The following is a 22,169-nucleotide window of genomic DNA, read 5'->3' as shown; positions in this document are numbered from 1 at the left end:
GACAGACAACAACATCAAGTTCCCTAAAGTGCCTTAAGGCGGCCTCTCTGGGTCATTTCCTACCATTCACCTCTCCCCAAACGCTCAAACTCTGACATAAGACAGCAAAACAACACAAAACTAACAAAAATGTGAACCTTCAGTCCAGCTGGGCTCAGATGCTAACCCCTTCCTTGCAGTGAGGACTTCTGCGGCACCCTCGTTCAGGAGCTCTCAGGGTAGGTATGTTCACCTCCCATCTGAACTGTCTGGCTCCCTTTTAAACTCCTCTTCCAGTCAGATCGGGCTCTGCAGGTATAAGGGAGTGCTGTCACCTGGGCCAAGAACTGCTCCTTAACCCCTTCAAGTCTAGTGTGGGGTTTATAGACCCTGTCACACTATGTGAATATACTGTATATGGACTTTGGTATGTGTGGATAATTTAAAATTTCTATTTCTTAAAATATATTGTATTAGTATTTTAAATAAGGGTTTGAATCCATCAGAATTACAATACAAACAATAAGGTAGATATTCCTTCCCCCTGCCGTGTTAAATCATGTAACAGAAAAGGACAGTCTTAAACATAACACTGTTTCAGTAACAGGCACTTAGTTTGCTCTGAAAAGCATGCACTCACATGAGTCAGTGAGAAAGCTGAGTCTTTAATTCTAGAATTTTTAGTTACATAATGATAAGTCTGAGTTTGCAGTACCTCCTACAAAAGCAGAACAAGAATTTTTACAGTTGTACAAGGTGACAATTTATGTCTAGGCAATCAAGATAATCAGTTTAGAAATGGTAGACAGAGGTATTTATAATTAAAATCTCTTCCACTTTTTGGGTCTCCACAGTCTGAAACCCTGCCCTAGGCCTCAGCCTGGCTAAAACACAATTCAGTAGGACAAATATTGTCCAGTCAATAGATGTAAGAGACAAAGAGTTTCATTCTACAGGCACCTGCACTTTCAAGACACAAACATTTATTCTCCACAAACTCCTTAATTATTTATTACTACACATTTTTACTAATGCATAGTAAAAATACAAGTAACTCTTAAACAGAGAACTATCATTAGATATGGCTTAGACTAGGCTTTCTAGTTGCATGAAAAAAGGGACGGATTTGACTGGAAAGTTGTCTGAGATGAGAAGACAGACAGAAGCAAGTAAGTACAATAATTTTTTATCAAGAAAATCTCCTAACGAATACTTCTGCTTGGAACTTAACCAAACATCCACTATAGTTGATACTATTTAAAAAACATGGATCTCTCAGCCATTAATATAAGGAAAATTACCCACTGAACCAGTCTTCTTGATCTAAATATGTTGGTATGTTCAGAATATCTAACATCCCCTGGCAGGCGAACTACATTAAAGTAAAACATCACAATTCAGTGGTTTTGGAACACCAGTGACTATATAAAGATGATCACTAGAATTACTAGTTAGATACATAATGGGTAGGAAGACAATATACAGGAACATTTTACAGATGAAAACTATTCACCTATTATTCCTTCCATTAATATGGCCCACTAAGTCTTGTACTCCATTAACTACAGCACATATTCTACTGTTAAAGATTAGTTTCTCTGTCATCATTTTAATAGTTGTCCCTAAACTCTCATCTCCTTGGCTCACAGTTCTTGTCTGCACTGGAACTGAATTCTGTGTATCAACTGAACCACTGGTAAACAAATTGGTTGTATTGTGTATCCACACTACCCATGTTGGTGCGGTTTAAGTTTTGCCCTCTATCCACAAGAGCACTGTTCTAAACAGTTTAATTTACAGTGACCTCCGGGTACCTACCCTGCAATTCCCACTCAGCTCCCTGCAGCAGTGCATTCTGGGAACTGACTCAAGGCCGCTAGTGTTTTGTGGGATGGTAACGGGAGGACTGGATGAATTATTAAACAAGATGAGCGTTAATGTGTTCTACGTGGCTATTAGACCATTTCTAGGGGTTTTTTTGTGTGCCGACTCAAAGGATTTTACAATTATTCAGAGGCGATGTGTGCGTGAGGAAGGGCATGCAGCTGCTTGGCTTGTACTGAACATGCTCACTAACATCTGCTGAAGCCGCTGCCCTCACTCTGCCCTCCCCCACCACTATTGCAGGTACAGATCATCTCTGCAAGTATTCAAGTGGCTTCTACCAGTTTAATTTCCCTAGTATAGAGCATGTTATAGTTTCTGCACTGTAGTGCCTGGCCCAAATTGAAAGCCAGTCTACTTGAGGTAGGCCTAGAGCACAATTAAGACACAGAGACTTTCACTTCTAAGTCACTAGCCTGAAACATCCTAAGATCACTAATGACCAAAAAGAGCTCATGTGAAAAACTGGTGGTCTTAGTCCCATTTCATTGTAGGGCAGGGTCTATACATCACATAAAATCTAACCCCAAAACTCTGAATTTTTACTGGCAATCTCAGTAGAAAGGCCAAGGACTGAATTGACCAGGAGTCTAAAGTCTTCTCCAGGCCTGAGTGTTGCTTTATCATGTGGGTTAGCTATCTTTGGAAATCTACTGACAGTGCCTATCTACAGCTGATCTTCAATCCAGGATTATGCATTATAATTAAAAAGAAAACAAGCTCTGACTGTTATTTCACCTGGCTAATTTCCCTTTCCTCTTACATTTCTACTGTGTGATCACAGCTGCATAAATTATTGTGCTGGGTGACTTTTCCTGTCCAGCAAAAATTTTCAAGATTTCATCAGGTTTGGAATGCACAATTTTTTAAAAGTAAAAATCTCAAAATTTTTGTGACCCTAAAATCAGAAAAATATTTCTGTTAGGTAATTTCACTATTTCATTTTGATAGTTTTGAAACATTCTGTTTTGATTTTGACCTTCTAAAATTCTATTTATTTTCTTTTTTTTTTTAGTATTAACTTAAAATTCTAAATGAAAAGTCATTTTGAACCAAAAAACAGAACTTTTTGTTTAGAAAAATGTTGAAATGAGATGTTTTCACATTTTCAAACTTTTTTCCCCCCAAAATAATTCTGAAATCAGGAAATTGTTGCAACTAATCCTAAAAGATTTGGTTTCCCTGAAACACCATTTTTCTGTCAAAAAATTCCCAGCTAGCTCTAATAAATTATTTTTCAGTCACTTTGTTGTCTGTGGGTGGTTAGTCCTGTCAATTTATAACATTGTTCCACCTCAGAAATGGGTTCAGCAGTGTCTGGAGTTGTCATTTTATATAGGCTGTAGACAGCTTTGGGATCTGTTTGGCAGAAAGCTGCTAAAAACAATATAAGCTATTATATGGAAATTGATCACGTACATTAGACAGGTTGCTGGATCCATTCAATAACTGCTTCACATAGAGATTTAAATCTTTCATTCTTTTGTGTTCAAGATCCGTAAAAGGTAAATGCCACCAGTGGGGAAACCTGAAATGGAGAACATGTAGACATTTTATTTCTCCTGAACAAATATGACATTGTTTACTCTGTGTTACCTAAGAACAGCAGGACATCTTTAAGGTTTTGTTTTAATTATTATTTTTATTTAAGGAGAGGGACTGGGGTCCAGAGGATGGGGCATTAGAGGTGGACTCCTGAGAACATCTTTAAGGTTTTGTTTTAATTATTATATTTATTTAAGGAGAGGGACTCGGGTCCAGAGGATGGGGCATTAGAGGTGGACTCCTGAGACCAAGGTTCTGTTCCTTGTTCTGTTAATGACATCTTGTGTGACCTTGGGCAAGATGCTTCAGCTTTGCGTCTCTCTTTCCCATCCCATCCTTTGTCTGTCTATTTCATTGAAAAGGCCAGATTTTTAAAGGTATTTATGGCACCTAATAGGCACCTATCTGCATCTTTAGATGCTTATAAACCTTTAAATGTCTGGATCTAAGCGTTTCAGGGAAAGGACTGTCTTTGCGATTGTACAGTGCCTAGCACTGAAGTCAGCTGATGGCTCTAGGCCTACTGTAATAAAATACTATCATTTCTAATAATAATGAATGACAAAAAAGTATTAACAAAATCTTGCAGCCGCTCATCAGTAGCTTTGCTTCCTCCCTTGTCTCCAGCCCCCATCTCTTCTGTCTATTTAGATTGTAAGCTCTTCAGAAAAGGTTTTGTCTTGTGTTAGGTGTTTGTACAGGGCCTGTCACAATGGGTCCCTGATCCCCACTGTGGACTGTATGTGCTACCATAAAACAAATAGTGTATGAAAACACAACAGATAATAATGCTCTTTGATTGGATTTTATTAATATTAATTGTACTTTGGTTTAATAATTAAAAAAACAATTTATCTAGTAATTTTCTACATTGTGGTCCTGTGCCTTCAAATTTTACAGCTATTGAAGATACTTAATATTTTAAATATTTTTTCACGTAAGTGCAGGGCGACCAGATAGCAAGTGTGAAACATCAAGATGGGGGTGGGGTGTGGGTAATAGGAGCCCATATTAAAAAAAAGCCCCAAATATCAGGACTATCCCTATAAAATCAGGACAGCTGGTCACCCTGCTTAAGTATGTTATAAAAGCTACATTTAAATCATTACATTCCTCTCCCTTCTTTACAGGCAAAGCATGGCTCGATCAGCCAGAAGGTTAGCTTTCTAACAGTGCACCTTATTGGATTACATTAACCTTGAACTGGAAGGACTATTTCTTTCTCAAGACGAGGGAGTGTATTGTGCGTCTCAGAAGAGCTATCTGAGCTAAATTGCATGTGAAGGTTTACAGATATGGAATACTAATATTAAGATGAGATTGTTAAACTAATATTATGCTTTGTATCCTCTCATCTACATGATTTACAACAGTGGACATTTCAATTTGATTGTATTAAATTTCTCATCACCACTCCAGGCACTTAACAATGACTCATTTACATTCTCCTTTTTCTAGTATAACCCTGTTTATCCTCTCAGGAGAAACCTGAAAGCTTCAGGTGAGTAGAGAGCCAGCCAGCAGTCCAACACAGTGAAATGACACTTGGACAGACTTTTGAGAGCCTGCTGGTCAGATCCTTACTTTGAACAGGCTGTACCCAATTCCAGAGCTCAACGAAAAGCTGCCACTAGCTTTTAAAAGGCCAGCCAGATTATAGCACATTGAGTTGTAGTTTGCAGCTGTACAGAGAAACACTGGCTAGCTCTGCAGACCAGCTGGTTGTAAAAGTCTATGCAGGCAAATGACATTCTCATCTAGTGAAAAATTGAATGACTTAAGTAAGTTAAACCCAATTACATTACATCTCTACGTAACTATTGCCAGATTTTTCAAAAGGTTTGTTTGCTACAGAGGGTCATTATATAAAGGATACATTGATTAAGTTGATATTGAAAGTCTATTGTAGATATTGCAACCAGCAATAAACACTTTTTCATCGACTGAGAGACTTTACAGAGGAAGCTTATTGATGGACAGATCTCACAATCTTCTTAAGTGCTTTGTCCAGCCTAGTTTATAATGTACCTGGTAAGCAGCTTTTTCTCACTTCCTGCAAGCATCTAGTTTACAGTCCATATATCCAATTACCACAGCCTACATTTTTATTTGCTTAAGTAAAGTCTTCCCTTGAACATATACATTTGAGGAAGGGGAAAAATGAAAAAAAATCACTGATTTGATTTCAGGATAGTTCTTAATGATATGAAACATCCTGAAGCAATTTCTGCCTCATAAAACACTTCTGCACAAAATTCAAGTGAGCGATCTGTCTGCGGTTAGTAGGTGAAGAACGAAAGTGAAAGTGGCAAAATAATGTACTTCCACCATTTTGGTTATAATTATTTGCATTATAGTAGCATGTAGAGGTCCCAACCAAGATCAAGACTCTACTGTGCTAGGCATTGTAATAGACAAGATGGACAAAGAGTAGAAGGTAAAGTGATTTGCCCAAGGTCACACAGCATATCAACAGCATAGATAAGAACAGAAGCCATGTTTCCTGACATCCAGTCCAATACCCTATCCCCCAAAACCCAGAGGCCACACTGAGGCCTCAGGAATGCAGCTGTAACTCTTATTGACTTTAACTGAAGGAAACATTGAATGGCCGAGGGAGGAGGCAAGGCAAGAATTAATGGTCATGGTTTTCAAACCTCAAGTAAAGCATAGGGGCAGCCTTGTGACCTTCCTGGTGTTCAGTCTTTCCTTAAAATACCTTGCTTTTGTTGAATTGTGTGTAGAGCTGAAACTAAAATCCCAGTTCTGAACCCACTTGAGGTTGACAAAAATTTGGATCTGAACTTTGCAGCTGACCTCCAGCTTTTTAATAGGCAAATAAACAAAAACTGCAGACCTGAACATCTTGGAACTTCATGAAAATCAGATCTGCTTCCAAACTTCGTGGCTAAGTGACATCTTTGTTTTATAAAATATGCGGTTTTGTGTGTAAACTGCCTTTTTTGTCATCCTTGTTAAAAAAAAAATTAAAATCCTCTGTAGATGAAATACAAGACAAAGTGACAGAATATAAGTGTTTCTTTGGAAGTGCTGTGGTCTGACTTACAAATAGGGGTTGCAGAACATGTTTAAATACTAATGGCATGATTTTCAGAGATGCTGAGAACTCACCTCCCATTAATCATCATTCATTATTCACTGTTGTAGCAAGTACTCAGCGCATCCGAAAATCAGGCCTAGGCTGTATTTTTTCTTCCATACAATCTATTAATCATCATCTTGGAAATCTGGACCGATACCATTTTTAGTGTTCGTAACAATATTCATGCGGAAATTCTTTTCAAAGTTAAAAATCGGTCATTTTGTTTTTTAATCATACAGCTTCAAACTGATACTGTAGATACATTATGGAACCGGACTTTTTCCTTTGAAACATATGGCACGGGCCAATACTGGAGCTGTGTATCACATAGACAGACTAATGTTCTGATCTGGTATGGCAGTTCCAATGATAAGACCATAGTAAGGAAATAATTTGTCTTCTTATTTATTAAAATCAAAGCTGGAATGCACAAAGATCCTTAAACTGGAAAACATCAGTTTTAAAAAAAGCTGTTTAACTTAAAAGAACATTTTAAAGAAAAATTGTAAAGAGAATTCACTCTTGGGACAAGATCATGTGGTGACAAGTTATTGCTGAGACTGAATTTTGATAGCACAGTTATGAAGCTCTTAAACAGGTTTCGAATGAGGTATTGACTTTTTGAGGTTTCTGGAAAACATATCCTAGTAATTTAAAAGCCTTGCAAGTACTTTTTAAATTATATTTAAAAAACATTTTACATGAATAATAGCTACTAATATTTTAACAAGTCACATTACAGATTTGGATAGATTTATATAATTTTAAAACTCCTTTTCCCCCTTTCAAAGGTCTGTGCTCACAAAGAACACTGATAGAAATAGCTGCTTTTTGTAATTTTATTTTATAATTCAATAGTTAGAACTATGTGTGGGCTCAAATGGAAACTCTGATTCAAACACCCTCGAACTTTGGAGATATTCAGATCCCAATTAGAATATTGCAACTAGCATTCAAATTATAATCAGCCAATCAAAACTCCAGAGCTGAGCAATGAGAAACTAAGGGATCTGAATCTTTCCTTCACCTTTCTCTAGAATTAACCTGTTTCACATTTTTGGGGAAGACCAAATTTGGATATAAAATTTGTGGTTGTTGCCCATCCCCAGTCAAACCATGATGACTTTGGCCTATTTACTTCAGTTCAAACACCAGAGACTTTTGTATTTTTCAAGTCCATCTGAGCCTGAGTTTCCCAGTATTTAGGATCAAATAAACTACTCATTTTTGTGGCCAAGTATTTGTTTTTCCTTCAGCTGAGATTGTTGAGAGAAGGGAATTCCATGGGATGGGTTAGCATGACTGATAAAGGAATGTCTGCTTTGCTTTCAGTGGTGTCAATATTGGTGAGTAATGATATATGTGATGTTTCTGACATGTCCAGAATCCATGGCCATGGTAAAGGACACACTTTTCCATACAGCACATAATTAATCTGTGGAATTCATTGGCAACAGGAAGTCACTGAGAGCAAGAACTTAGTGAGATCCCAAACAAGATTAGACATGTATATAGATATTAATACCCAGAATTATCATAATACAATTTTTGGAAGAGACGTTGAACTTCATGCTTCAGGGCTCAAGGCATTCTCTGTTAGAGGCTAGGAGGAGACCTAATGTGTGGGGTGAGGAGGGAGATAATGCCTCAGTTATCTGTGTCAAGGTTGTTACACAACTGGCCACTGTCAGGAACAGGATACTGGATTAGCCTGACCTTGATCTGACTCAGCATGTAAACACCTGTGTTGCTATAATAAAGTATTTTTGCTAACACTTTTGCACAGTAGCTGATGTAAAGAAAGCTGATTTAAGGCCTGATCATGGTCCCAATGAAGTCAATGACAGTTCTTCCCTTCACTTAAGAAAAGAAAAAAAAAAGGATCAGGCCCTAACCCCTCCTCCCATCCCCTGTGCATATGAATTCTCCAAAAAGAAAGGCTCAGCCATTTGTTGCTAAATCATCCCACTTCCAGAAATAAATCTGCCTTGAAAATAATGGGTGAAAAAAGTATACATCACAGGTGGCTGTAGATAACTAGAATGTAGCAAAGTTAGGCTGCCACAACAGACTAGGATCAATTTTCCCTAGATCCTATGACAGACATGAAAGCTTTGAGTGCCTTAGAGGCAAAATTTGTGTTGCTAGCAAATATAACAACCATAAATTCTTCACATTTTCGCTTGTACTTAGCGAGAACCATTTAACAGCAGAATAATGAGGACTAATGTGCTGTCTTACTCTGGGAGGGTATGTGATGGAAATTGCTTCTGTAGATGGTTGTGAAGTTTTGAAAATTGTTCGAATGATTTTTCCACAAAGGTGACCACTTGGCAGGTTTGCACCACCTGGACTAAATATAGCTGCATTGGGGAAAACACAGAAATGATTAGAGAGAGGCTGATGCCAAAAAGGCACATGCAGAACTACAGGGAAATTTCAACAAAGAAAAACCTTTCTGTAATGTAGTTCCAAAGTGCCTGATAATGCAATTTGTAATTTATAGGCATAGCTGTATAAAAAGGAACTTGTCTAGATAGGATGCAGTTCAAACACTGAAATATCACCACTGAGTGAGAAAACTAATAATGCTCCATTCACGCAGCATACAGCAGTTTCTATCAGGCTTCCTAATTTTGTGCCATGCTTTCCTTATGGGTGTTATAATTAGCTCTTGATTTATTTTTCACTATAGGGCAGGAACCGTTCTCCTAATGGCTCCCCACTAATAGCTCTCTGCCTGGTTTTATTTCCCTCCAGAATCTCATTGCTTATGGCACCGCTGCTCATTCCATGATCCTTTCATTGTGGCATAAGCACATTTTATATAACCGAGGCAGGAAAGCATGTAAGCTAAAGGAAGAGTAGTTAAAGATCAAGCGAAAGGAGGGAAAGCGGAGAGCGAAATACATACAGAGTCAGGCTTTTTGCTGAACCCTAAAATGGTTGCTCGGGCAATTGACCTCTCTGCATCCAGCATGTTGGATTCCCGAGGAACACTCTGTGAATCTGTAGGCTTGACAAAGCCCGTGGCTAACATTTGTGCGAGTGTATGGATTAGGTTGTTGAGTTTGACAGGGAAGCACTCTAAACTTTCCTTTATTTTCCTGAGAAAACAAAACAAAAACAAGATCAAATGTAAATGCTTCTCTTCATACATACATTTCCCTTTGCTTCCATTTCTTGGTGCCTGCTGCTATGAATGCACCTAAAAATCAAACACACACAACACACACACTCTCGTCACCATTTGTTTGCAGCAGGACAATTTACACAGCAGTTGAGTTCAGTTCAGATAAGTTATTCCATCAATCTCCAAAGGACTAGGGCTGGGTGTGTTATCAGGAAAGAACAAAAAACATTCACTAGGCTAACAACCTGGGTAACCCACCTGACTTATCTCAGTGGCTTTTATTCCTGATTACCTGGACCCACCCCACCTCTGCTTTGGAGAGCAGAGACACACACAATGCTTCCCTGCATGTCGAAAAGCAGCAACTGCCACAGGGAGAAGCAGCATCAAAGTTGAGACTCTCAAAGCTGATTCAGTGATTCACCTATAGGAGTTTGTGCTGCTAGATCCCTTAGTGGACTTTAAAAATCTCAACCTATGATCCTATTTGCCCTTTGTGTAGCTACATAAGAAGGAAAACAACAAGGATTTCGGTGACACCTTAAAGACTAACAGATTTAAGTGAGGTTTTTTATCCATGAAAGCTGTTAGTCTTTAAGGTGCCACCAGAATCCTTGTTGTTTTTGTGGATACAGACTAACACAACTACCCCCTGATATAAGAAGGAAAGACTTCCCTACGCCATCTTTCCCCATTTTATTCCCATGCAAGATAAACCAGAACACAGTTGTCACTTCCCAGAGCGTTGGGATCCTTCAGGATGAAAGGCACTATATACAAATAAGCATGACCACCTTTTCAAATCAAATGTGAATTCTGTTTGGAAAATGGCACTTGCAAAATCATATCATCACTAGTCCTTGAAGGGGGAGAGGAAGCCCCTAAAATCCAGTTGCCAATTGGATCTATTTTCACTGTGATGTTAAGTTTCCTCTCTCTTTCCCTACTTTGGGGTCAGCCTTCTGGGATATCCAGGATGGCTGTTGATGTTATGGATTGCCAACCATTTAGGCTTAACTACACATCCCCCCCAAAAACTATATGAGTCCCACAGTTTTCCCAATGTTGGATCCTAACTGGGCTCAAATATATGTTTAACTCTATTGCTAGTCAGAAGTGTACTTAAGCACATGCTTAACTTTAATCACCTTTTTAAGTCCCATTCTCTTAGGACTTCAGCATCTGCTTAAAGTTAAGCATGTGCTTGGGCTGTATTGAGAATAGCAATTCTGAATTGAGACCTCACTTTTCTGAATTGAGACCTAAGTTTGCATGACCTCTGACATTCAGGCTGAAGACTCTGGTATCTTTCACAAATGCAGCTACACCCCAAAGAAGATGCCCAGATGCAAAGCAAAAAACCTCAATTATGCACACAGAATTCACTCAAAATGTGCAATTTATCATGTAGACATTATCCACATTAAACTGAGTAAGGGTGGAAAGTGAAGATACATATTTTTTCTTAACGTAATATGAGCAAAATAATCTTCCAATAAGGCAAGGTAATTAGCAACTTAATAAGCTTTCCTGAAAGAGTCAAACACAGCCCATTTTAGAAATGAAACAATTCTGGAGTCTCATGCAAAACAAGAAAATAAATCTTAATTTAGGATATTATTGGAAAAATCAATACAGTGCTGATTAATTGGGCCATATTCAAGGTTGTAAAACTTTTCTTTTTTTAGTTCCTAGGGAAAAGAGTATTATATTTGAAAAGTGTAGTTTAATCACTTGATAAATCACTGGCATGTGTTTTGAGTTGTGGAATCTGTAGCTCTACCATAAAATAGAAAAGCAGCCAGAAAATTCAGAGTATTACTGGGAGAGAATAATGTTAATTTTACAGCTAAAAACTATTCAGTTTAATAGAACTTGTATGACACATGGCCTTTGCTTACAGTATACAACTAACCTGGTATTCAGACACTATTGCTATTGCAGAGCAGCTGATATCAGAGGACCATAATTCAGGCAATTCATCTCTTTAATGGTTTGTTGTTCTTTTTATGGGCCCATTAAATCTCTCAAATGATTTTAACCTGTAGATTGCTAATCACATACCTTTACTTTATACCTAAACTGAAAAAAATATTTATTTTATTAAATATTTAAAACTAAATTTTTGAAAAAATTATATATATATAGAAAAATGCAGCAATTCATCTAGCACATTAAAAACAATGTGCTGGAAGGTGTTTTCTGCTGATGTTTGTGTCTTCTATGCAACAAGCAAAGAAGCTTGGGCTCTGATCAGGCAATTGGTTCTGTGCTGGGGACCCATTCACTCACACAGAGTCAATGGGGCTCCATAGGATTGCAAGGCACTGCTCTTACAGATCTATATACTGGACTATATAGTGACACTGACTATATATAAAGTGCTAACAAATGTGCAAATGAAACAGAGGGCTGATTTTAGTTCTAGTAATCTTGTAACTGTAGCTGGCACACAATTTTCTGGCAAAAATTTAATTTTCTTCTTGACAGTATCCCTTTAGCAGTCAGCCTAGTTTCTGGCCTGCTTTTCAGAAAAGTGAGTTGAGTTTTCAGTGTAATTCACATACACCAATTTTATGCCTCCTAATGGCTGAATTAAATTTAGATTTCATATGTGGTCCACTGCATTCCTAAGGAACTGTTAAACTCCTACACAAGTCAGGGTGCTCAGAGACTTAGGAAGCTGTTCTCTGAAGTGGGGATGAACAAATAAAGTTTGGCCTAAATCTCCCTAAGTAACTAGCAATTTGGGGTGCTCAACTTTTGGGTGATCAATTGGGGAAACCCTAAAGGGAACTGATATTCTGAGGGTGGGTGCTCAGTGCTTTCTGCAAACCAGGCCCTCTTCACGGGTTCTCAAAACAGAGGCACTCAAAATCTCTAGCCAAAAATGCAATTCTTGTCCCTAATATATGAAGTAAGAATCCCTCGCTCCAGACGTCAGCCTAATTTTAGTGTTAAGCCTGAACTCATTACTGAAGTTTTGATATGTTCCAGGAAGCTTACCCAGCTTTTTAATTCCAGCTGGGACAGGACCTGCCACCATACAGTAGTATCAGCAAGACTGTTCTCATGGCATCGCCATTAATGATGAAGCGAAATTCCTCATAAGAAAGTCTCTGGAGATTCCGCCATGTAGGCTGAGGTGTTCAAAGGCACCTTTGCAAATAGCAACTGAGGCTGCTAGGCAGCCCCAAACACACAATCACAACTGCCTTGAGTAGGACATCTGAGAGTTACCGCACATGTGAAGTTCCTCCTGGACTCTATGGAGGAATAATGGTTGGGCCTCTGTAGAGGACCTGAAAGAGTCACATGCCCTGTGACAGAACAACTCATTTTGAAGGTTAACCTTCAAGGGCAATCAGGTGTTATGGAGAGAAACATACGCACAATTTGGATCCCTAACATCCCTCAAATGAATTAAGTATGTTTGAATTGCTAATCCATATCAAAGACCTGATCCTGACTTTTCTCTCAACCCTTGACAGCAAATGCTGCAGTCTTTCCTACAAGTCTAGGGCTGCAGTAAGCCTGGTAGGCCCTGTGAGTGGAAGAGAAAAGGGAAGGATGTACATGAGCATGATAACTCATTTGCAAAATTCATTTGCAAGTTCTCCCAACCTAGCTCAACAACTCTGCCCATCTTGTCACACAACCCTTCCTTACCTGACCCTGCCTGTTAAGAATCAGCTTGTCAGATGTAGAGTCAGCTTAGCCTCTTACTATTATGTAACCATGGGACCAAAATTAACTTAATTTCAGTAGAACCCACTAGAAAGAAAAACTGAATTGGTCTGTTTTCCACAGAGAGTATATAGGATCTTAGTCAGGATTCCATTTAGGGCAATAATCATCCTGCTGTCTACGGCCTGTTGTAGAGCTGTGAATATCAATATGTTGAAGGATTCCCCATCTCCTGGCATTCCTTAGAATGCAGTGTGGGATACATCTGTTCAGCCTGTCATTTTACAGTGGAGGCTGCTTGGCAGGGGAGAGTCAGAAGTTTGTCTTTGTTCCTTTGCAGTGTACACATTGTGATTATTGCCTGCTGCTGTAAATTATCTGCAAGCACACTTTGAGATGGTAGTTTTGTCTCTGCTCTTTCAGATGTCATCAACCTCCACTGGTGTTTTAATTAGCTGGGGGATTGATTGCTAAGGGATATGCTGCCAGCTGGGGAATGGGATTCTGCTGACTGGCGGACGATTTGTGTTATGAGGGTGGTATAGTTTTGCAGTCGTTGGTATTGTGTTTGGAATCTACATGCATGACATGTGCAGAGATGGGTGCATAATAAATTATTCCATTAATAAATAAAGTAAACAGATACATCAGATAACACCTCTTTAGCATCTCCCCTGCTGTCAAGCTTTTGAAGATGGGCATTGCTAATTTTCTGCTAATCTTCAGATCCACTGTGCAGCTCTCATTCATGGGCAGGAGCAATGAGGTTGCCTGTGTACTGCAATGAATTCAAACTCTTCAGTCATAGCATGGAACCGATTTTGATCTATTTAAAATAACTGGAAATCATTTTAAGAACACTTTTTAAAATGTCACACAACGTCATGGTGACATTTGAGGAGACAGCACTTTGCAGTAAACCAAACTTGGAGATCTCTTTTCAGGAGAAGGAAGTGTGCCCCGTTCTGTGGATAAATTGTTTTCTGGGGCTAGAGAAGGGATGAGAAATGGGAGGAGATCAAACAGAGTTTCAAGGCTCAAACTGAATTTAGGGCAGGGATGCACTATAGGCAACTATTTCATATGGCAGTGGTCCCACAGAAACCTTGTTTAAGTCTCAAATACCACTGTTTATGCATAATATGGGAGAGTGACCCTCCCAAAAGCTGTAATCTGAGAGGTGTGTGACTGCTGGTCAGCTCATAATGGTGCAGTGACCCAATGTTGGGGGTCAAGGGAAAATGGTGTGTAGATGCTAACAGAGATTACAGAATGAGTCTTCAGTGAAGAAAAGGAGCAATAACAATTCCTAAAACATAGAACTCTTTACAGTTCTGAAAGGGCTTGGTAGGTTAGAGCCCAGCCTCCAGTAGCATTAGTCAGCTTGGTCAAAATATGAAAGGGTAAGAAAAATAGCCTAACAAACGGAATATCCATCCCAAGAATATTTATGACAGTGTTAGTCATTTTACTGTTTGAGCTATTCTTAAATAACAAAAGATGCAGTGTTTGGTGTTGTTGACAAAACTGAACAGCTCAGGTAACCGGTAAAACAATCTCTCTCTCACTTCTATTTCAGTACTTCCCATTTGTCCCTGTGATAGACAGGAAAAATTGGAATAACTTCTTGGTCTGGAGAGGAAATGTCTATCTTTTAGTTTGGAGACTTCTTTCTCAAGGTTTAACTTAGCTCCTCCACACATCTGTACTTCTTTTCATCCTCTCTCTCTTCCACTGGGTTAATGAGACTTGGTTTCTGGTGGCTTCTTCCTGCAGTGACTCTTGTGTCATCTGCATGTGGGCTCCCAGGTCCGCCAATTTATCTTCTGGCTTAAATGACTTGTTCTCCAATTGATTTGGCTGTCCTGAGCCACTTTTCAAACTGACTTCTGGTTCTGTCACTTCCTTCCATGAGTACAAAATATTTTCTTTTACCAGGTAGAGACATCTTAATCTCAGAGGTCAGCCTTTCACATTCACTCTCTCACAGGGCCGACTTTGTGACCCACAAGGCCTGATTAGAATACTTGGTGGCAGGGCATCTGCTCTGGGTTTTCCATGGCACCGAAGGACCCCCCGCCACCAAAATGCCACCAAAGACCCCAAGAGCAGACCCCCCCGCCGCCAAAATGCCGCCGAAGACCCCTGGAGCGGGGACCCCTTAGGCGCGGGGCTCTCTTTGGCGTGGGGCCCTATTCCGGGGAATCGGGTGAATCGGCTTAAAGCCGGCTCTGCTCTCCCATGCCTGCTTTGCCCTTTCAAGGTCTGTTTCTATTTGCCTAGTTCATTCCAGCTGTGTAGTCATACCCTCCATAGCATGGGGGAATTTCCGCCTAATCTCTTTGATTTCGGGCTCATGAATCTTTGCCCAGCCATCCAACTCCTGATAGAAAGCTTCCATCAAGGCCTGCAGCTTTTAGATTGCTTTGCAGTCATATCTTAGGTCTTGTTGCCAGCATTTCCTTGGACCTTCTGATCCCTGGAGTCTTTTTTCTGGTTTGCTCAACCCCATAATCCTGTTGTCCCCTAGGTTAGCTGGTTGAACCCTTCTTCTGAGTAGAAATCATTCTGGTTTCTCTACTAAATAATTCAAGATCCCCAAACTCTCATCTCTGGGGCTAGGAGAAGCGTGAGGGTATCTACCCTAACCAATGGGAAGCTTGAAACCCATAGCCATCCTCCTACCTTTAATTTTACATGCCCAGGCTGATTTCCTGGACTACTCCATATTCACCTAGTATCGTAGGATCTATCTTCCTCATAATTAAAGTGCATCTACCTGAAGTCAAAATTTTTAGCAGGGCAACATCTTTCTATGTGACCATTCTCCTCACAACCAAGACAGACTGTCCCTGGGGCATCACACTTTCTTGCACCCAAACTGGGTCCCCACCGTCTTTTGTTCAGACTTCACAATAGCCAGCAGTTTCTGGTAGGGTGTCTTTGACATCTTGGCTCTCCCCCGTTCCTCTGGTGCTCAGTACAACCAGGACAGCTTTACAATCATTGTCTTTACAGGGGCAAACCCATCCTGCATGCCCCACTTCCTCATAGTCAAAACAGAGTTGGTTGAGCCCTATATCTTATTCCCTTTCTGTGTCAACGACAATTGAGTCTTCACCATTGTGGAACCTCCTTCACAGGCCTCTTGGCCTGCTCAGACCCCGCCCCCAACAGCTGTGGCTGCCCCTCCATATGCTGACATGGGAGGATCAAAATCTCACAGCCAAGGAAGGTGTCTGCACTGTGCCACTCAGTCATCTCTCCTTGATGGGAGATGATCTCAGAATCCCACTTCTAGTACCACTTGTCACAAGTTGTGCCTGCACTGTAGCACATCTTTGCTGAGCTAGTACTGCAGGTACCATCTACCTCACTTTCCTTTCTCTCAGGGCCCCTTAAGACTTCTACATAATCTGAAGTGATGCAAGACAATTCCCCTGATGGGGTTCGATTTTATTAAATGGAAATGAAGTCTCTCCCCTTGGGCTCATGGGTTGCACTGCCTCCTCCTTGGTCTCTGGGAGCTCCTCTCCCTTATGAGAGCTTCTCTCTGTGAGCACCTCTCTGCAACTGAGCCCTGGTGAACTTTTATCAGGCTCAGGTGTTCGTTATGCAACTAACTGCCTAGATAAGCTCATTCCTTTTAAATTAGCTCTTCTAGGATAGCGTTAGCCCAGATTTCTCTTAAAGGGGCCAGCAATCCCATGACAGGGACTTTTTAAAAATAATGAACATTTATTGAAGTAGCTAAGAAAATAAAGACAAAGTAACATCTGGAGTCAAGGAATTCCTGTTAGATAGACGAGGAGATAGATTAAAACTAGTCTGAGTATGTGTAAATGAGCTGCAACCACACCCCATAAATGCAGTGTAAACATACTCTATCTAGCTCGGGCACTGGCAGAGTGAGGTTGTCATATGTTTAAACACAAAGAGCAACAGGTCTTGGCATCCTGTCCACATTAAAATTTATAAATGTGTTAGTTAAAACATGTTAATTAACATGTGCTAAGCCATGATTAGAAATTTAAAATAGGGACAAACAGACAATGAGTTAACTGGTTCCACGAAGCTTATTTAAACTGATGAAATGAGAGCATTTTCTTGGAGTAACGTGCACAGACAGCGCAAACAAACCTCGCTTACATTAAAAGAGAAAAAACATGCACTCTAGCAAAATTGTACATTTCTCCAGGGTTTTAAGATCTTGTTTCACAATAATTCTAACAATCAGATCTTTGTTTCAAGTCACTGAAAGCATACAGCTATACTGTGAGGAAATCATTAAGGGATCTACTATTAACAGGACTTGTTTTTACTGTGTGCTTGCAGTATACAAGGCTGCAGCTTGGCAATACTTTAAATTGTGAGGAGATGGGAGTGAGTAGGGATTAGAGGAGATGGGATCAACATTGATCTTAAATGTTATTGTGGTGGGGAGAGTGCCTCACCTCCCTTTGAAAGGGGGGCTTAAACAGGACAGAGAGTCTGCGCAAAGTGGCAGCCAATCAGGGAGGGCCTGTTAGGAAGCTAGTCAGGGCTGGGCAGGAGGTGGCAAATCAGGGCTGGGCTCAGCCCTATATAAGGGCTGCTCAGGAGAGGAGCAGTCAGTCTCTTCCAGACCTCTAACAGGGAAGGTCTGTCTCCTGAGCTAGGAGACCAGCATGTGGGACAGCACAGTGCTGGGCAGGCCTGGGGGAGCTGAAGGGAATTCCAGCCTGCTACCTGCCAGGCTGCAGGCCCTGAGGGAAAGGCCTAAAGGGTGCAAAGGGTCAGAGGGGAAGTGACCCAGGGAGAGTGGACAGCAAGTGAGGGGAGAGAAGGAGGGCAGGCAGGCTGCCGCTAGAGGGTCCCTGGGTCGGGACTCAGAGTAGCGGGCAGGCCTGGGTTCCCCCCTTTCCCCTTATATTGCAACGGGCCATGGGAAGTGGCCATATTGGACTGCACCATACTCTTGAGGGAAGGGATTAGACTTTGGGATTGGCTGGCCACTGTGGCAGGTGAAAAACTGCTGTTAGGCCCCTGGAAGAGGGTGAGAATGGACTGGGGGGCACTGCCGGAGGACAGTGTCCTGAAGCGGATGCCACGAGCAGAAGGGAGCAACGAGGGTCCAGGTGCCAAGCGAGGGCAAGAGATGGATGGGAAACCACCATAAGAGGGCGCTTCCCATGGACTGAGCTAATTCCCAGAGAGACCAGTGGGAAGTGCCGCTATGGTGAATCCCAGTACCGTCACAGTCATGCAGAAATTAAAAACAAATGAAATTGTGTAATCAAAGGGCAATGGGAAAATAAGGAAAATCTAGGGGTTAAAACGAGAAGTTGGGGACTTTGCTGTGTTCTAAAATAATAGAATTATTTAATTTTGGAAGTTCCAAACTACTGTGGTCTGATCCAAAGGTTTTGTATCTCGATCCCAACCTCTCCAAATTTTGGGAGTGTATTGTTTCCGTGTTCTGTTCTCAACACATCATAAAGACAAGTCTGAGTAACACTGTTCAGATTGACATCATGGTGCAGATCTAGATAATTCCAGAGAGAATTTAACAGGAGCAATGCATTTGATTCAATTGTTTGGGTTCGGGGCCTTCTCTCATTTATTAAAATTCTAATATTGCCTTTGGGCAATATTCTGGGGTCCTCCTTCCCAAGAGCAGGTACAGTGCAAGCTGTGACAGTGTGAGCTTTCCCCAGGCTGCGCCTCCACACTTGTGGCTCATTCAGCTTACGAGCGCATTCAGGGCTTGGCCTATCTATTGACACAAAGGCACCGATTGTGGTGGGGATTTCTGTGTGGTGGACACTGTCGGATTAAGGCAGGGGCTTTAGAGGCTACAGCCCAGGGTCCCGGCTCAAGGGGAGCCCTGCAAAAATAAATCACAGGCAGCAATCTCCAGGCCGCTAAAAGGGGCACTCAGGAAGGCTGCCTGCATGCCATGGCCCCACAATGCTCCTGGAAGTGGCTGGCTGCTGGCACAGCTCTGTGGCCCCTGGTGGAGGGGGGTGGCTCCATGTGCTGCTCCCATCCCCAGCACCGCAGCTCCCATTGGCCGGGAATTGGCCAATGAGAGCTACAGAGGTAGCGCTTGTGGGCATGGGCAGTGTATGGAGACACGCTGTCTCCCTGCCCCCAGGGGCTGCAGAGGCATGCTAGCAGCCAGCCACTTCCGGGAGCAATGAGGGGCCACGGCATGCAGGTAGGCAGGCAGCCTGAGTCCAGCTGCAACACCAGCCGGGAGACACCTGTGCTAAGCACCTCCCAGCCGGAGTCTGTATCTCACACCCCCTCCTGCACCCAACCCCCTACCCCAGGTCAGAATCCCCTCCTGCACCCAAACTCCCTCCTGCCCCCCGATCTCCTGCCCCAGCCCCCTCCTGCACTAAACTCCCTCCTAGGAAAAAGACTTGTATACAGGGGCCCACAAAATCTAATAGCCCCGGGCCCACAGGAGAGTTAATCTGGCTCTGGTGGTGGACGCTTGTCTACAAAAGACAGAACTGACATCAAACTTGTTTTGTACAGACTGCTAAACTGCCATTAACCTTCAGTACCTACCAATCCTAGCTGAATCCGAACAATAAGTTAGAAATGAAAAGTTTAATATTACGCGAATACCAACCAAGCTGCAAAGTGATTATTAATAATACCTAGCTCTTATACAGTGCTTTTCATCTGTAGATTTCAAAGTGCTTAAGAAGAAGAAAATATAATTAACCTCATTTTACAGATGGAGAAACCAAGGCACGGAGAGGTGAAGTGACTTACCTAAGGTCACCCAGCAGAGTCAGGAACAGAACCGAAATCCCCTGAGTCTCAGCCCAGTGTTCTGGCAGCAAGGCCACATTGCTTCTCATAGTTTTTTGAAAACATTTTACAAAAACCAACACAAAAAACACATTCTTCATGGAACTCAAAGAAGCAGCTCTTTGAAGGAGGAGATTCAAACAGTCACTGGAAGTGCTTGCAGTCCAAACCCTGCAGCATTGTCACAGTGCATTAGAGTGAAGCCAACAAGAAATATACTAGGGTAGTTACAATATGCAAGCTGAGCAAAAAATGTAAGCAACTTCAGTAACGGAAAATAAGTTAGGTATGAACAACTCCTTTCATAATCTAAGGAGTTATTAGTGACCTGTATAAAGAAAGGTTTGGTTGCGTGTTTGTGTTTAGAGACAATCCTTTGTGTAATTTATTGATTTCAATTGACTAACTCCATAGATCAACAGAGCCTATGATTTGTAATTTTGCAGTGTTTCTTTAAGCCTAAAAGAGGGCATACTTTCTGAATTCTTTTCTGTTTTTACCTGGTAAAGTAGCTCGTGGCTTGGAGGTCTGAGTCCTGTGGACGAAGGTTATCATACACATACTTCAAATCCTGGACGCTGTTCAGCTCAGGCAACCCTGCATGCAGCATCTTTGAATAAACAGGATTGATCCAATAAATGCACTGAACATAATTTAAATGAAACAGGGCAACTAGAAAAAAGTGGAGTTACAGGGAAAGAACTCTCTTCATTTATAAATTACAAACCTCTCTTAATTTGGGCAATGTGTGACTCTGGGTATAACACACAGAGCACTGATTAGGAGAATGAAATGCACTCTTAACCTCTTCACATTGATACACCAGAAGAGCGTGTATTCAAATAGATTTAGGACCTCATGAATTAAATTCCTTGCAACTGAGCTCTCTGTTAGGAGTCCACCACCTCGGTATACACAGAAACATTATTTTCCCCTCTCAGGGTATGTCTACACTACGGGATTATTCCGATTTTACATAAACTGGTTTTGTAAAACAGATTGTATAAAGTCGAGTGCACGCGGACACACTAAGCACGTTAATTCGGTGGTGTGCATCCATGTACCAAGGCTAGCGTCGATCTCTGGAGCATTGCACTGTGGGTAGCTATCCCGTAGCTATCCCATAGTTCCCGCAGTCTCCCCCGCCCATTGGAATTCTGGGTTGAGATCCCAATGCATGATGGTGCAAAAACAGTGTTGCGGGTGATTCTGGGTAAATGTCGTCACTCAATCCTTCCTCCGTGAAAGCAACGGCAGACAATCATTTTGCGCCCTTTTTCCCTGGATTCCCCTGGCAGACACCATAGCATGTCAACCATGGAGCAATTTTTGCCTTTTGTCACTGTCACCATATGTGTATTGGATGCCACTGACAGAGGCGGTACTGCAGTGCTACACAGCAGCATTCATTTGCCTTTGCAAGGTAGCAGAGATGGTTACCATCCCTGTTGCACCGTCTGCCATTGTAAATTGGTGATGAGATGATAGTTATCAATCATTTTGTACCGTTTGCAATTGGAAAGTGGCGATGACGGTTATCAATCATTTTGTACTGTCTGCTGATGTCATGGGTACTGCTGGCTGGCCTCGCTTAGGTCGGCCAGGGGCGCATGGACAAAAATGGGAATGACTCCCCAGGTCATTCCCTTCATGTTTTGTCTAAAAATAGAGTCAGTCCTGCCTAGAATATGGGGCAAGTCTACTAGAAAGCCAGAGAGCATAGCCACTCTGAGTCAGAGCCCCAGAGATCCCACAGAAATGATGAGCTGCATGCTATTCTAGGGGGTGTCCCTGAACAAATCCACCCATTGCTTCCCTCCTCCCCCACCACTCCTGGGCTACCGTGGCAGTGTCCCCCCATTTGTGTGATGAAGTAAAAAAGAATACAGTAATAAGAAACACTTTTTAGCGAGATAAAATGAGGGGGAGGCAGCCTCCAGCTGCTATGATAGTCGAGGCAGGACATTAAAGGGTGAGGGGGAAAGGATAGCAGCCACCCGCTGCTATGATAGTCCAGGCAGTACAGAATCT

The 22,169-nt window shown here is 41.5% G+C and overlaps 1 protein-coding gene across 4 annotated transcripts in view; it reads right to left on the bottom strand.

Annotated features, from left to right (window-relative positions):
- The window catches only part of PIK3C2G (phosphatidylinositol-4-phosphate 3-kinase catalytic subunit type 2 gamma), a 307,432-nt gene that overhangs the window by 68,969 nt on the left and 216,294 nt on the right, over positions 1–22,169 (bottom strand). For 2 of the 4 annotated variants that reach the window (XM_050967900.1, XM_050967911.1), the window contains 4 exons: positions 20,639–20,748; positions 9,426–9,618; positions 8,753–8,874; positions 3,283–3,391 (listed from right to left, as the gene is read on the bottom strand). In XM_050967900.1, the coding sequence (XP_050823857.1) occupies positions 3,283–3,391; positions 8,753–8,874; positions 9,426–9,618; positions 20,639–20,748 (534 nt within the window). Of the gene's footprint in view, positions 1–3,282; positions 3,392–8,752; positions 8,875–9,317; positions 9,619–20,638; positions 20,749–22,169 lie in introns of those variants that run through there. The other 2 variants (XR_007776329.1, XM_050967926.1) reach the window with 2 other exon arrangements.

This window comes from Gopherus flavomarginatus, chromosome 1, assembly GCF_025201925.1.
Source record: "Gopherus flavomarginatus isolate rGopFla2 chromosome 1, rGopFla2.mat.asm, whole genome shotgun sequence".
NCBI classification, from domain to species: Eukaryota; Metazoa; Chordata; order Testudines; family Testudinidae; genus Gopherus; species Gopherus flavomarginatus.
The sequence above is the reverse complement of the archived record's forward strand: the minus strand, read 5'-3'. Positions and strand labels throughout refer to the sequence as shown.